Source organism: Limanda limanda, chromosome 3 (assembly GCF_963576545.1).
Source record: "Limanda limanda chromosome 3, fLimLim1.1, whole genome shotgun sequence".
In the NCBI taxonomy this organism is placed as follows: Eukaryota; Metazoa; Chordata; class Actinopteri; order Pleuronectiformes; family Pleuronectidae; genus Limanda; species Limanda limanda.
The window spans coordinates 3,244,337-3,260,160 of NC_083638.1; the positions used below are offsets into that span (position 1 = coordinate 3,244,337).

The following is a 15,824-nucleotide window of genomic DNA, read 5'->3' on the forward strand; positions in this document are numbered from 1 at the left end:
GCTGGATGCTGATTGGCTGCCGGGGTGCGGAGTGTCCTCCTGCCGGACAGAGCCGGGGGATTAAAGCAACTATTTGGACGCCGCTCCTCAGCTGATGGGTTGAAATATGATCCGGGACTAATCCTCCGAGTCCCCTGCAGCTGTGCCCACCCCCGAGTGTGAAGGACTCATCCAAAGACACTTTATATATAAATCCAATATCATTTATTTGCACATAGAATAAACAGTGAAGCCAACAGAGCTGCTCCTAATCCTCCTCACGAGTCCGTCCACAGTGGTGATGAGACTTCGGAGGAACATCTGCACACTTACAGGGATGTTTGACGTCAATCAGAGCAGAGTTACATGTTTTAACGATCTGTGAAAGCTGGTGTTGAATCCTGGGAAGCAGCTGCGGCTTCAGATCAAAGATTTCACATATCGTCTGCAGAGAAACACAGAAACTTTACAGCTGTAATTGTAAGAGTCACATTCAAAGGTTGATTCGTACAAAATCCTAAATCAGATATTCTAGATGTGATTTCTAACTAACTTGTGTAATATGTTGTTGGACTCGCATTCAGGACTCGGACTCGACTCTCGATTTTTGGACATTAACCACATTCAGAATCAGAAGACGAGGACTTCAACTTATTTTTATCTAGTAGACTTTAATAATTTCACACAAGCTATCACCTGTAAGGTTAGTCGGTTCTGTGTCGGGTCAAAGTTCACAGGGAACTGTCTCGTTCACCATCAGTATCAGTCGGTGCTCGGACTCGGGAAACGAGGACTCGACCCCGGCTCCTCGGACTCGAACTGTGAAGACAAAAGACTCGACTGTAGTCATGCAACTGGTTTTGGTTTCATTCGTCCAAGTGTTGAGATCATCTGCGATTTCTGTCTCGACCCCAATAGAATGAAACTGGATCGGAAAAGTAGCTTTTTAAAGAATCTCCTTATTTTCTACTTAGTGCCAAAACATTTACTTGTCCATAACGTGGCAGTTATAATTAAACATGTGGATTCTGAATGTGTAATTAATTCTATCCATAGTAACATTACAAATTGAAACAGAAACCTGTCATCATCTAAACGTCGCTAGGCAACCACATGTTTTCTGTGGGATCATGTAAATTAGCGAAGCCTGAAGGTTAAGGAGGAGGAGTTCTGGTATTTGAGCGGCAGAGCAGCGTCTCTGACTCGTTTCACATCAGCACCGTCTCATTCCTGTTCTTTCCCCTCAGGTGTGAAGTCTGCACTCACCATGTCGGACACCGAGGAAGTGTAAGTGCTTCCAAACATGCACATCAACGCACAACATGAGAATTTAACCTTTCGTTTCTAAACGTCTCGTATTTCTTTGTCTTTTCAGGGACCAGTACGAGGGTAAGTGACCATTCAGAAACATTTCAATTACTTTAATTTCTACGTGTCTTCGTCCCTGCTGTCCAGGACCCTCAGACTCATTCTCTCTCTTTGTCTGTCTCCTTTTGTTCATTCTGTGTCCTTTTCAGTCTCTTGTCGTCTTTCTGTTAATTTTTGGTTGTTTGGTCTCTTGGTATCTTTTCCTATCTTTTTTTTGGGGCGGGGGTTAGGACTTTTTGTGGTTGTATTTTGTCTTTTTGTTTTAAGTCTCCTTGTAGTCGTTCTATCTGTGGTTGTGTTTTTTACACAAAGTCCTTGTTGTTTGTGTCTTCGTGTGTCTGTCTTCATTCGGAGTCTCTTTTTTCATTTCATCTTTTTTACCTATTTTTCATCTGTTCCTCTTTTTGTGTCTGAAACCATGTTGAAATTAAATCAATAGAATTTACAAAACATTTTTATTTATATTTCAAGTTTTTTTTAATTTTTATTTCAACTTTGAAAGAGGCAAAACAGACATTGGCGACTTCATTAAATTCACCAAGACATGATTTTAACGTGTTTTTCTACTTTTTCCTTTATTGGAAATAAGTGTCAGATTCCCTGGTAACATATATTGTGTTTATTTTACTTGGGTAAATTGACCCAGATTCCTGTGATGTGCTGAAATGACTTGATGTCCTGTTTGTTTCTCTTCTCATCTCTTTCTTTCCCAAACCGAAGACGAGGAGGAAGGTAAAGACGACTGAATCGATTCCACATTTCAGATATTTTTCCACTGTACTAATGTGTCGGCCCCTGGCTTCACCTTTAATTTGAAGTGTTTGACATTGACACCTGCTAATAAGACAGAATATAGAACATTTACATGGATTTAAGTTGAGCTTCAAAAGGATTTCCCTGCAAAGTAAAAACTCTTAAACCGCATTCGGGTTTAATTGTTGATAAAAGTTAAATACAAGTGCGTCAGGTGAGTCAGGATTGTCTCCTCAATTATCCACAGTTGCATTAACATTAGCATTTTCACACAATATCAGTATTTGTGCAGAAAGAAGCGCACATGTGTGTATTTGTAATGTTCTGCAGTGTAAAGCTAACTCCAGCTGTCAGTCAAACACTTCCAGGTTAAAGGTTTCTTCTTCTAAATGAGTGATGTTTCAAATCACATGGTTAAGAAAAAAATGTGGCCGAGCTTTTTTGAGCGTTACATTTATTTTCTTGTCATGTGACATGTTTACACGGCCATCTGTGGATGTCACATCAGTGCAACGGTCGTCGACCTCATTCACACAACGGCCATATTTCAAACAGTGGAGCTGGAAACTGTCTGGAGGACAAACGTGGAGCTGCTGATCCAAATATAGGAAAATATTCAGAGAGAAAACTGGCTCAGAGAATTCATGTCACATTACTGTTAGGACCAAGCTGTTGCTTCGCTGGTTTGTTGAGTCTTTCTGTACATTAGTTTATTCAAGTTTATTTTTAAATGCTTTAAAAAACATGGCAAAGTAAAAACAGTGGGATGAGGTAAAAACGAGATTAAAAAAGAGGCACCATCGCAGAATCATATGTCTGAGGCAGGATTAAAAGCAAGATTAAATAAACGTTAAAAAAACAAAAACGACATGTTCCTTTGTTTCATGTCTGCTAAGTAAAAAGTTACATTTACTTTTTACTTTCCAAATTTGAAACAGAAACAATATCTCCCACTAAGTGCAAAGAAATTTAGACTTTTTGACTCTTTCATGCCCGAACTGTCCTCAAAGTTTGCAAATCTTTGTTAAATTTACAAATGTTAATTTTTATTGGAATATGCTTCATTTTTTTACAGAAAGAACAAATTAGCAAAGTTTGCATCCAGTTACAGAAGCTAGTGGAACACAGAACCAGTTTAGACTGAAGCCGTATCTATAATTATCCACGACATTCAACTAACGCTAACCCACAGCATTATATGATGGTGAATATTATCAAAACATTGGATATATTTCCCAAAACTGATTATCTGCAAATACAGAGAGAGCAATATGACTTCAGGGATTGAAATGAGTCAGGTCCAGTTTTTCCATCGGCTGTTCTTCAGGAAGTTTTCCAGCCCGACGGTTCAATATGGCTTCTGTGTGGAAGGTCCACTGACCTTCTCTCATCATCATCTGTTTCTCTCTCTCCGTTCTCCAGCAGCGCTATCCCTCGCTCAAACTTCCATCCTCTGTGTAACTAAAGTATTCTCTCACTTTTGGTTTCTAATGGCTCTGTAATGTCTGTGGTCTCCATTAACGGCCTCCTCCGACACCCTCCCTCTCCCCCGGCGACTTGGTGCATGCTGCGTGCCCGTAGCCCAGGAGGAGGTAGTAGAGGTAGAAGTAGCCCCTGAGGCGGATGCCCAGGTAGAAGCAGAGCCAGAGTCAGAGCCTGAACCAGAACCAGAACCCGAACCAGAGCCCGAGCCACAGGAGGTGGTGCAAGAGGAGGAAGGTATGTGGCATGTTCACCCTTCTCCTGCTGGACATCCAGCAAAACATATCCTGCTCGACGAGTCACAGTCTTGAGTCTTTAGAGGAAAATTCTGTGTGATTTTACTTTTTGCTTCTACATTTTCCTGCAGTTACAGTGGAGCCTTGTAAACTTTTCTAGTCGGTGATGTCAAAACCTTAATTTGTACCCTTCAAAGCCAGTTGTCAGGATTAATAGGAGATTAGCAGTCACCTTTAACATAATTACTCAGTGCGTCATTGGTGCCAAGCGGTTTATTTTCTGCCTGTCACAATGACAGATGCTGCGGCGCCAACTGCGAGACCTCAGTGGAATGTGGAGCAGAAGTGTGGCCTGATTTCAGACGTCCACTGTTTGAAAAGCACTTTGTGTAGAAATAAAGATAAAGCAAAGTAAAAAAGGAAGTCCACACACAGTTTTTAAAAGTTTACACAACAACAAGTTTCATTTTCTTTTATCACATAATTCTGTGTAGTAACACAGTTGTATTAACAGCAGTTGAATAGACAGAACTATCTTGAAGCAATATTCTCTAATTTGTTTCATAAAATTCTTAGCTTTTATAATGTGAATATTTTATTTTCAAGTTTCCAAACAGTTTTATAATCTTAAAAAGTAAAAACGGTTGCTCTTATTTGTTGGAGGAAATAATAATTTTACTCAGAATTCCGAGTAATTTGCTGGGTAAACGCTGGTTTTGTGATAAATTGCAGGGGAATGTAAGAAAAGAGCAGAAACTCTAATCAAACCATGTCAGGAAGGAAACAAAGTGACTTTCCTTCAAACAGTGAAGAAAATCCTCCAGTTTGTGGAGATATTATTTTGAGTTATATATGATCTATTCTCTTGATCTTTCCTGGCAGATATATATTAAAAGAAAACGTGACGACTCAAAACTCAATTGTCTTGTTGGGTTGGATATTTTTTGCAGTTCCACTCATCTAGTTTTTTACATTTCAGTTTCCCTTCAGGCCTTTCCACTGGAGTTACCTCCTCTTCATAACCACCCAGTACGGAACAAAACTCTGCAGAGGAAATAAAGGACTTTAACATGCATTTACAACAGAATAAAAATATTTTAAAAAACATTTAGACAAACACAAAACCCACATGTTATCGCTCAGTGTAACAGCAACAAGCTAAAGCTGTAACTGACTCGCCTCCGAATTCTGGAGTTTCAACATGTTGCATTTATCTGAACATAAACACAGACAACAGCTAAAGTCCATCGAATAATTACAGAACATTTATTTGCTGCCAGAATCTAGAAATTGATTTAGAAATTGAAATAAACAGACAAAAGCCAATTAACAAACATTTACACATGTGAACATTTGTGCAGCTTGTAAAATAAAATACAATTTCCCTAGTGATCGAAGACTAAGTTTCTCTAGGACAGGGTTTGACCAAAGACTATTTCTCCACCATCAAGTCAACATTTAAACCATACAGAATATAAATGTCTATCTTTGTTGTATTTCCATGATGTATTTATTACTATGATAAACAATCTAAATTTGAATAACTTTATTAGTTAGTGGCAGCTCCTAGACAAAGTTCTATAATCACAACTTATAACACAACTACTGAAATCAGCAGTTTGTTGATTCATACCAGTTGATGAATATTGCTGCCTCATCAACAGTGTATGACACAACCAAACCCATTGGACGCACACAGTGTCAGCGTCGAGAAACAGAACTTAACAATCATACAGTGGTCACTGTGTGTGTTGCACTTGTTCCAGATGCCTGAACCTTCGTGGGTCTTCTGGCATCTTCAACAATGTCCATGAACCCCACACTTTTCATTTCCTGTGTTATCGCTCACTGTCACATGTGTGTGCTGAATTTGAGCCGTGCATATAAATGTTGAAAGGAAGAAGAAGAAAAGCTGCGTTTGCATGAATCGACTTTCCCGTCTCCTCCGCGGCCTTCGGCCCAAACCGACGTCTCGTTTCAACGTCAGTTTCGTTTGTTTGCTTTGGGCAAACGTCGAGGCCTTAGCAGAGAGGATGATGGGTAATGTCAGCCATGTAAAGGCCTTTTCTCTTCAGCTCCCTTCAGTTCATGTTTAGCATCTTTCTCTCTGTGTGAAGACGAAGAGTGAAACTGGCAAACTGCTCCTGAACATTTACATTGGGGCGTTGTGGTGCAACGCGATCGTCTCCATCCGTCCTCCACCTCTGCAAACTCTGCATTTTACTTTACATGCAGGTGGAGTCGCTGCAAAATTATAAATTATAATAAAATCTACCCAAAGACCCTGAATCAAACTCAAAAAGAGCCTTTGATCATTAGTTTTTATACGTTTTCAAAGATTTCCGTCTGTCTTCCTGTACGAAAGGAACAAAAAGGAGACAATACTCTCAGGTACACATTATTATTATTATTATAATAATTTACAGTAAGTTGCTTTAAATGTTTAAACAATGTTTGTCTTGTGCAAAACAAGTAAAGGTCCTGCTGTCAGAGTTTGATCAAAATAATTGTATATACAGTATTAGAAGATTAGTATACTTTAAGTAGCAAAGTAAAAAAATATATAATCGTCAAATACTGCTGGTAGCTTCTCATTACATTGACAGGTAACTTGATTTACGCATGATCATTATTTAGTTGTATTTATAATAAATAAATCTGTAAAGGATTTAAAGATGACAAGAAAGAAACAGTTTTTGCCTCCAAACTGTCAAACAGAATTAAAGCAGTTTTTAACTATTATCTAAAAGCGAATGCAACACTTTCTACCTGGTTGCTGCCAACATGCTTGAAGTGGAATCCTATATCATGAATAGCATAGGAAACAAGGGGATTCGAGCCACAGCCAATAAAGACAATTCCTCCCAGTAAATGATGTGTAGTCTGAGGCACGTTATTTATAAAGTGCACTCTGTCATTCGAGTGTCTTTATGAGTATTGAGCCAGAAACATGCAGTTAGAGTTTTGTTTTCCAACATCCAACATGAGTAATAAAACCTCCTGCGGCGTTGGACTCGTGCAGCGACGCCCACAAACGCCCCAATCCTGTAAATGTGGCTTGATAAGCTGTGCAGCGTAAAACATGAACAAGCTGCCCTGTCCCATCACTAATGGTTTCTGTTCTGCTCTTGCTCCGGACGCTTGCTGCATGCAGAGGCCTATGAAGAGGAAGGTATGTTGATTTGAATTCTTCTCCGTTCTTCTGATTAGACCCTTTTTTCTGTTTCACACTTTGATTTGTCTGACTTGTTGGTTTCCACAAATGAGAGGAAAATCGACCCGCTTAGTCTCAGCGGACGGAGGTGTATTCAGAAATGCTGAGTCATGGTGAAGGGCCGCTCTCTCATCTCTGCTTCTTCTCTTTTTCGCATGAATGTTTCCTGCCAGAGGAGGGCGATCAAGATGGTAGTTTGTATTTCCTGCTGAGTCGCTGTCGCTTTGCCTGCGTTTTCCTCCCATGTCTGTTTTCTGTTCTTGTTTTTTTCAAGTAGTAATATTGTTATTATCAATTAAGGTCCCATATAATATAAAAAAGCTAATCACAAACCTCCCGAACCCGGTTGTTTTTACCACAATAATTAAAAAACAATTAACAGTAATCACATAAAGTCTTACGTGAAGTGAAAGTGTGCGCGTATGTTGAATTAAATAGTTTCTGTGGTGATTTATGACAGACAGTGTACTGATCCTGATTAGCACTTTAAACGTCTCTGGTTATATTGGTTTGATTTACAAACTAATGCACAACAAATTAACCTTGTGGAATAAATCAATATTTTTCAGTGGCCTCATACCTGTGTACGAACTTTCACTGGAAAGAAAATGCACAGAAATAAAGAAACATATTGTTTTAACCAAAGATGTGGTCGACCAAAGAAAGATTTGTTGACTGAAAACGTATCCAAAACAAAAACGTGTGATTTCTAGATTCATGCACTGTACCTGGTGTTCATATTAACCTCAATCAATTACACATAGAGTTCAAAAATATGGCATTTGCTGCATATTGAATAATTGAACAGTTAAAGAGCATATTGGAAATATGCTAATTGAATTATGCTAATTCTTGTTGAGCTTTGATTAAAAACTGCTGTTCGCAAAGTTTATTTGTTTTTGTCTTATTTGTTTGACTTAACAAAATATTTATTTTACATGGAATCAATCAGATTCCTGGAGCTGAGATTCCAGTAAATGTTAAAGGGGAATTCCGGTATTTTTCAATCTGTATTCGATATTTATAAATGTGTGTCCGTCCGTGACTGTTGCAGTTGCTCCATAAGATTACACAGTGTCATGGCTGCAGAAAGAGGCCATTTATTTACACACACCTACATTCACAATCATGGGGATTTCTCTCTTTTTGAAAGTAAACCCTGCGATTATCCGATATTTTGGTCGGACAAGAACAAATTAACAAACCGATGAACTTCAGTCAATGCTCGTCTTAAATCAGTCTGCAGTCGTACCCCTCTAGGAGCATTGACTTTCAACCAGTATTAATGTTTATTTAAAGAACTTGACTGAGAGACTAACACACAGTAATCAGGCCACTGATGATGATAGAAAGTTCTGCTAAAATGAAGACTCACATTTTATTCCGACCAAGGTGTGAAAGAACATGCAGATGTAACTCAGCTTGTCCACATGGATTCCCCCTGATTAACCAGCAGCTCTTTAGACTTCACTTCGCTTCTCTTTTGATTCTCTAACACTTTGATTTCTCTCTTGTGTCCTGTTTGGAATCTGTAAAACCAGAGGAGAAGCCAAAGTTCAAGTGAGTTCATAAAAATTTTACAGTCTCTGATCTGTGGCTTTAACATGGTTATTTCTCTGGTTTGTTACTGGTTGGTACTATTTGAATATCATGTGTTTCCACAGACCTTCTGCTCCGAAGATCCCCGATGGCGAGAAAGTGGACTTTGATGTAAGTTTTTGTTTATCAATATTTATCCAGAGGAATTTATTTAAAACTCTGTTCTCCCATCAAGTTAGGTTGTACGACTGTCGGGGTTGAACAATGTGATCTAACATCAGTTCCAATCATCAGAACATCACTTACTACATCACTTGTCAGGGACAGGTGATTGCTTTCTGTGTTTTCATTCACAAAGTGCTTTATTACCTGCAGCAAGGAGGTTTTGTTTTCACCACTTGCCCATTTGGTTGGTTGGTTTGTTAGCAAGATTGCACAAAAACTTCTGGACAGATTATTGCCCAACTATGTGAGAGTACATCCACCAAGGCTTAAATTCAATAAGGATACACACTCGTAGGTATCAGTCCTCTAAACAAGCCTGATATTTGTCAGCAAGATCTAAGATCCAGTTCCGGGGAAATTGGTGAATCCAAGTTAGAGAAAGTGATTTAAATGTTTTCTGGATCCTCTTTTTTTGCGGGCCCTTGTCCCATCCTTCCACCAAGTTTTGTGGAATGCTGTTCATTTTTCATTCTGTAGTTTTTGTGTGCGTCTGCTGACAAAACCAACAAACCAATACACAGGAAATAGCAGCAGAAATAATGAATGAGTGATTAAATTATTGCTGTAAATTGACACCAACAAATGAGAAACTTTCTGCTGAAAATCACTCACGTTACAGTTAAATCATCAGCATGGGTTTGGGACCAGCAACTTTGTCCCATGTACTGTCCACAACAAGTATCATCTCTTGACTCATCTGCCCATTTCCTCAAGGACATGCAGAAGAAACGCCAAAACAAGGATCTGATCGAGCTGCAGTCGCTGATCGACGCTCACTTCGAGCACAGGAAGAAAGAAGAAGAAGAACTCATTGGTCTCAAAGATCGAATTGTGAGATTTTGCCTGAAGAAAAACATGTAGAAACGACGGTCGTGTCTGTCCAATAATAAAACAACGCACAGACAGCTTTTCATTCTGCCTTTTGACTTTGTGCTTTCAGGAGAAGCGTCGAGCTGAGAGATCCGAGCAGCAGAGGATTCGTAGTGACCGAGACAAAGAGCGACAGGCCAGACGGGAGGTACGCAGCCACCTAGTGGTCACAGCAGAGTAATTCACCACCAGGCTGAAAAGCAGTGTCACACTGACATCTACTGCATTTACATCTGCACAGTAAACTGAAAAACTGTGAAGGCTTCTGGACTGGTTCCTTTAGGTTCCTCTCAGTCATACTTGGAGGTTCCCTCCTCTGTGGGATCCCTCAGGGGTCCATTCTGGGTCCTCTTGTATTTACTACACGAATGCTCATACAATTTCCTGCAGTTTAATGAAACCAAATTATAGTAATTATACAATATTTAATTGTAATTATAACTTTCTGGTCAAATCATTAGCAGTATAATTGTCTCTTGTCCAGTCTTGATGCCTTTTAAACACATTTAAACAAGATCAAATCATTTCTTTCACTTGATGATCTAGAAGAGATTTAGAAAAGGTCAAGCACACTTTACTTTAATCCACGCAAGAGACGCTGCAACTTGTTATTATTTTCAAACTATTTATTCCTAATGTAAAACACATGTACTTAAATAAATACTTACTTCAATTTCTATTAGTCACTATACCCAGAGAAGTTTAAAGGTGCAGCAAATACAGTATTTTCCTCATTTTGTGGACATTTCTGACACAAGGAATTCATTTTGAGTAAAAATCTCGGGTGTCCCTCCGTCTGCCACGTTGTCGAATTGTGACATTTTGAAATTCCTCTGACAGGCTGAGCGGCAGAGGAAGGAGGATGCCGACGCCCAGAGGAAGGCTGAGGATGACGCTAAGAAGAAGACCGCACTGAGCAACATGGGGTCGGGCTACAGCAGCCACCTGCAGAAGGTGAGCCTCGTTTACTTATTTTTTTCTTTTTGTTGTTGTAATTTCAAATTCTTGCCTCAACTTCATACAAACGCTGAGGAGATGTGGAGTTTGACCTCCTTGGATTTTTCTAGATTGACCAGAAGAGAGGAAAGAAGCAGACCGAGAGAGAGAAGAAGAAGAAGATTATGTCAGAAAGATGCAAACCCCTGAGCGTCGCAGACCTCAACGAGGACAAGCTGAGGTAACGGACGGGAAGAAGACAAGTCACTGACTCGAAACACAATCATTTCACCAAAGAGAGCACACGTTGTCTTGTTCTGTCAGATCTGAACGTACAATGAGCAGATAAATCACCTGTAAACACGAACCTGCGTCAATTAATCTAATATTCATCATTAACCAACCATAGTCAGAATGTTCGGCAAAGTCACGAAATATCAAAATTTAAATTGGTTTTCACCTTTGTGGTTCACTTACATAGCTACTCTATCATCTTTTCTATTTTTCTCAAACACTAAAGTTTTGTAACTTTTTTAAATATATAAATTAAACATTTTTCTAAGGTTGTTCATTGAATCTTTGGTTTGTGTTTGTCAGGGAAAAGGCGAAGGAGCTGTGGGAGTGGCTTCACAGCCTGGAGGCCATTAAGTACGACCACTGTGAGAAGCTGAAGAGACAGAGATACGAGGTCAGTAACGCACGAGCAGAGTCCGTATGTTTCCCTTGGATTCAATTGTACCATTATTTGTATGATGTCTCGGCTTCGTGCATTGTATTTTCTCATTGTGTAAATAATCCCATTCATTTTCCGAATAGAGATATTAAAAACAATCCATAATATTGTAACCATCCGAGGTAGACTTACTACAAGCCACGAGATTGTGAGTTAATTTGCTCTGTAAAGGAGAAAGACTACACTACCCACAATCCACAGGCGTTATAGCTACTCCTGGGATTGTTGGAGCTCGTTGTTACTATGAAAGTGTGAACCAGGAAAATCATGTCGACGATTTTGACGCTTTGGTATTTTCTTTGTGTTCAGAATTAACCTTGTCTTAGACTTTGTTTGTGAAGATAATTTCTGTTTCCCTCACAAATGAGCAAAGGAAGCAGTTCCTGCATTAATAACTTGCGTATGTCTTTGCATAAATTACCCACTGATCCCTCTGTTGGAAAAGTTGCAACATCTTCCAGGACTGTTGAGGTCCTGGATGTGAACAGCTGAGATGTATCTGCAAGTCACAGTTCATCTTCTCTTTCAGGTCATTTCTCTCAGAAACCGTATCGACGAGCTGCAAAAACAGTGAGTGAACACACAAACATTTACACACTACGTCAGAAAACAATTGTTTCATGAGTTCTGTCTCGTGTATTAACAGATAATTAACAAGAATATATTAAAATAAGGCTCTAATATAGATTATACTTATCAAACACTTTAACTGTTCTATAGATTCTAATGTGTTATAAACCATCTATTACATTCTCATGAATCTTTTATAAAGGCTAATTAAAGGGACTTAAAGTTTGTTTTTAGGTATTGATCAGTTCAAAGTTTTTTCACAACTTTAATCATTTCCTGTTTAATAAAACAGTCCAGTCTAGTATCTCAGACTCAAACAGAACAGACAAACACAAATGAAACAAAATTTTACTATAGAAGGTTTGAGAAAATTAAAGTTAAAAATGTGGACTTTTCAATTATGGTGCTCATAATTTGCTCATATTAAAAATGATTATTTTTTAAACCTTGAGAGGTGACACAGCTACTTCCCCTCACTCTTGTTCATGGTGACGTAGAGAAGTAGAGTTTCATTTTTAAAGTGTCACTGTTCAGATCTGACTCTGTTTTTTGCGTCTTGCAGCAGCAAGAAGGGCGCCGCCTCGCGCCGCAGGAAGTGAGCGGCTCCTCGTGGCGTCCGGCCGACAGGAAGCGCGTTCCCTCGGCTACAGGAGCGGCTCCAACATCAGCAGCATTGAGTGTTTTCTGTATGAATTTAGCTCCAATAAAATTACATAAATATAAAAAATGTTCTCAAAGTATTTGTGTTAAAAAATAAAAAAATTTAACTGTTGAGACAATAAATTCCAGAATTCTTCGTCCTATAGTCTGAGTGTCCAAGTTTGTGCGAATCACATCGATTAGCGTCCCGTGGATTCAATTAAAACCCGACACAATATAAATAAAGATAAGAAATAAACCTTTTTATGTTTTACAAACCTGAAGTGTGAGAAAAAACAGATAACGCAAGTGAATTGCAACAAGTGGATGTTTATTGAACTTAACATTATTGGTAATAACAAGTAATGTTTTATTAATCAGTACTTATTATTGTAAAATCCACATTGACTTAGAATCGTACTTTGAATAAAAGTCAATCTATTTAAGATAAGATTTGTAATTAAAACTTCCTGACCAAACTTTTACTATAGTGTGGGTAAATAATAAACTTTTAAAGAACTGTTAATTTATCTTTGCCAAAAATAAAGAAAAATTTAAGTGATTAACTTCCTTTAAATATTTACAAGCTGCTCTGAAATAATTCCTGTTCAACAATGTGCAACCATGTAACATTTCAAAGATGCCTGACATGATGACTGATATAATTGAAGCACATAAAAGTCAAACATTTTGATAGTCTGATGAAAACATCCTAAACATAGCAGGTAAAGATTTTATGTTTTTCTGCCAATCAGAGCAGCTAGATTGTGCTTCAAGTTTGTTTTGTACTGCCACCCAGTGGCGAATAATATGTTTGCAAGGACAGAAGAAGATGTCAAAGATGCCATAATGCTTCGAGAAATAATTTCAGTTTACATAATACAGACTATTGCTGAGGAGGAGATAAATAAATATTGCTTTATTCAAATTGTATACACTCATAAATAATATGTAGAAACATATGACACAACAATCCCAGCATCCTTTGTGTGTGTGTGTGTGTGTACTATAAACGTGTACTATAAACTAGTAACTCTTATTTACAGATGTACAAAATGGTCCTTGGTCATTAAGTCAGAAGCAGAAATCAATGAAAGCCATATAGAGATATTTATATATATATATATGTTTGTGTGTATAGATACATTTCTGCTGATATTTTTGGATCATGCAGCATCCTTCAGTTAATTCGGACTGAAAGCTGAAGGAAGTGTACTGAGATGTTCTCATCCAAACAAAGAGAGAAATCCCTTTAGCATGTTGGTATGAAAATATCTCTGCTCCAACTGCAGAGGGAATATTTTAGAGAGTTCTGAAAATAGGGGGAATAAGTTTGTTTCTCTGTGGAATTTGAGTCCGGGACTCCGTCAGCTTCAGAGCGGCTCGTACATGCTGCTGGGTTCGGCCGAGGGCCTGGAGCCAGCAGGGCTGTTCACAGGTGATCCAGGACCCCGGGGAACCACGCTGTCTCCCGGGGGGGCCACAGCTGGGTCCGTGCTGATCCGCTCTACGATGCTGGACAAACAGTCCAAACTAGAGATGTAGGACGGTTTAGAGCTGCTGGAATCTGTAAGAAACATAAAGAAATATTAGTTTTTGCCTTTAAACGAAACAGACAGGTAATGGAGGCCATGTTGAAAGAGGCACAGACTCGTTATTTCAAAGGACAAATAGTCAAAGTGGTTAAATCACGGTTATATTATGAAAGAATGGTCATGTCGTCACATGGGGTAAAGTCAGGAATCAAGTTTCAATAAAGAAGAAAACCAACGCATATAAAATGAAGCTGTTTATATGAAAGAATGAAATAAACAAGACAGGAGAGACAGGACAGAGACTCACCGTCTGTCTGACTGCAGTAGGAACCGTCACTGTTTTCACTTCTGGTTGAACACGGAGACATGAAATCCACCTGCAAGCATAAATCAAACAATCAGTCAATTAACCAAATATCATCGATCGATTAGCAGACACCAGGAGCTGATGCAGTGTTTACCCCAATCAAAAGTGAACAATTGTCCTGTAGATTTGTAATTTTATGGTTTTAACATCTTGTTCTTTTAGTCTGGAAAATGATTCACTGTGAACCTTTAATACACATACGTACAACTCTTAAAATTACAGTTTAGAATGTCATTAGCAAAGTTACATCAAACATGTTTACTGCCACATAGATTATCAAGATTGAATCTGCTCAAACCTGCTGCTCACTTGATAAAAATATCTTAAAGTTCAACAACTGAAACAAATATCTGCTGTAAGTGTCGAATCTGCTTTTATCACCAAATTATTTCTCAAGCCTAAATGTTATTTTAAGCATCAAAGATTCAAATGTACATCTTGAAAATCCCATTCATCGAAATTAGCCACCGTAGCCAGAAATAAAAACCCTGCAGACACATTCTTTACATTTCACGAGGCAGCACATGAACTCTTCAGCTGTTGGGCTCACCGTGCCATCGGAGCAGTTGGAGCGGGGGCTGGAGGCGTCCGAGTCGGCGCTGTAGTGTTCCAGCGGCGGGTAGAAGCTGTCGTCCCGGCCCGTCCTCAGCAGCGCCTGCAGCGACTCGATGTAGCTGATGGCGTTGCGCAGGATCTCCACTTTGGGCAGCCGCTGGTTGGGATTGGAGGCAGTGCAGCGCTTCAGGTTCTCGAAGGCGGTGTTCACTTTGCCGAGCCGACGTCTTTCTCTCACGGTCGCTGCTTTTCTTCTGTCCTCGTGAGTGGTCTTGGTCTTGCAGGCCTTGCAGGCCCACAGCAGGCAGTGTCCCGCCTGGTGGGGGGCCCCCGGGGCCCTCACATGCTCGTCCTTGGGCACGTGGTGGTGTTGATGGTGGTCCCCTGGCTTCACTAGGCCGGCGTGCAAGAGCCGGGCGTCCAGGTCATCGAAAAAGTTCAGGTCACTGGTGCTGAAGCAGGGGTCATCGTAAAGGTCATTGGTTGGAGAGAGAGGGAAAGGAAGGTCTGACAAATCCATCGTCATCTGCAGAGAGGAGAAGAAAACCCCTCTGAGAACCGAACTGATAAAAGTCTCCACAAAACTTAGATTTGAGAACTAGAAATAGTGTAAAACCATAAGAAGTAAAGAAAGCTCAACAGTCAGCTGACCTGGTGAGAAAGTGTTTAAAAATTAGAAATAGTCGAGAGAGAAGTGAGAGATTTTAAAGGACTAGTGTTTGTAACTTCACCTCCTTCAGTTCGTCTTTATAAAGGAGTCGGACTGGAGGCGGGGCTGTGGTGTAAGTGACCAACAGGAGGGTGTGTGTGGGGGGGGGGGGGT

At 39.5% G+C, this 15,824-nt stretch overlaps 2 protein-coding genes across 4 annotated transcripts; one reads left to right on the top strand and one right to left on the bottom strand.

The window, feature by feature from the left end:
* The first annotated feature begins 1,246 nt into the window (after positions 1-1,246).
* Positions 1,247-12,504, top strand: LOC132998104 (troponin T, fast skeletal muscle isoforms-like). 3 transcript variants are annotated; one of them, XM_061067602.1, is made up of 14 exons: positions 1,247-1,266; positions 1,355-1,368; positions 2,068-2,079; positions 3,682-3,819; positions 7,206-7,223; positions 8,574-8,592; positions 8,697-8,742; positions 9,511-9,627; positions 9,737-9,814; positions 10,507-10,620; positions 10,734-10,843; positions 11,200-11,290; positions 11,865-11,905; positions 12,468-12,504. In XM_061067602.1, the coding sequence occupies exons 1-14, from the start codon at positions 1,247-1,249 to the stop codon at positions 12,502-12,504; spliced, it is 855 nt and encodes a 284-aa protein (XP_060923585.1). The 3 variants fall into 3 exon arrangements, with proteins under 3 accessions (XP_060923585.1, XP_060923584.1, XP_060923586.1); XM_061067601.1 differs by lacking the exons at positions 2,068-2,079; positions 7,206-7,223 and adding an exon at positions 6,973-6,990; XM_061067603.1 differs by lacking the exons at positions 2,068-2,079; positions 3,682-3,819; positions 7,206-7,223.
* A 1,413-nt stretch (positions 12,505-13,917) lies between these two features.
* LOC132998100 (myoblast determination protein 1 homolog) lies at positions 13,918-15,527 on the bottom strand. Its single transcript, XM_061067595.1, has 3 exons — positions 14,997-15,527; positions 14,387-14,456; positions 13,918-14,111 (listed from the first exon to the last, which is right to left on the bottom strand). Exons 1-3 carry the CDS (start codon positions 15,525-15,527, stop codon positions 13,918-13,920), a joined length of 795 nt encoding a protein of 264 aa, XP_060923578.1.
* Between the last annotated feature and the right edge of the window lie 297 nt (positions 15,528-15,824).

Excerpts from the sequence above, each read along its gene's own strand:
- LOC132998104 (XM_061067602.1), top strand. The coding sequence starts at position 1,247 with ATGTCGGACACCGAGGAAGT. Across the intron at positions 8,743-9,510 it reads GCGAGAAAGTGGACTTTGAT|GACATGCAGAAGAAACGCCA; the intron begins GTAAGTTTTTGT and ends CATTTCCTCAAG. Across the intron at positions 10,844-11,199 it reads CTCAACGAGGACAAGCTGAG|GGAAAAGGCGAAGGAGCTGT; the intron begins GTAACGGACGGG and ends TGTGTTTGTCAG.
- LOC132998100 (XM_061067595.1), bottom strand. The coding sequence starts at position 15,527 with ATGACGATGGATTTGTCAGACCTTCCTTTCCCTCTCTCTCCAACCAAT. Across the intron at positions 14,457-14,996 it reads CCAACTGCTCCGATGGCACG|GTGGATTTCATGTCTCCGTG; the intron begins GTGAGCCCAACA and ends TTATGCTTGCAG. Across the intron at positions 14,112-14,386 it reads CTACTGCAGTCAGACAGACG|ATTCCAGCAGCTCTAAACCG; the intron begins GTGAGTCTCTGT and ends TGTTTCTTACAG.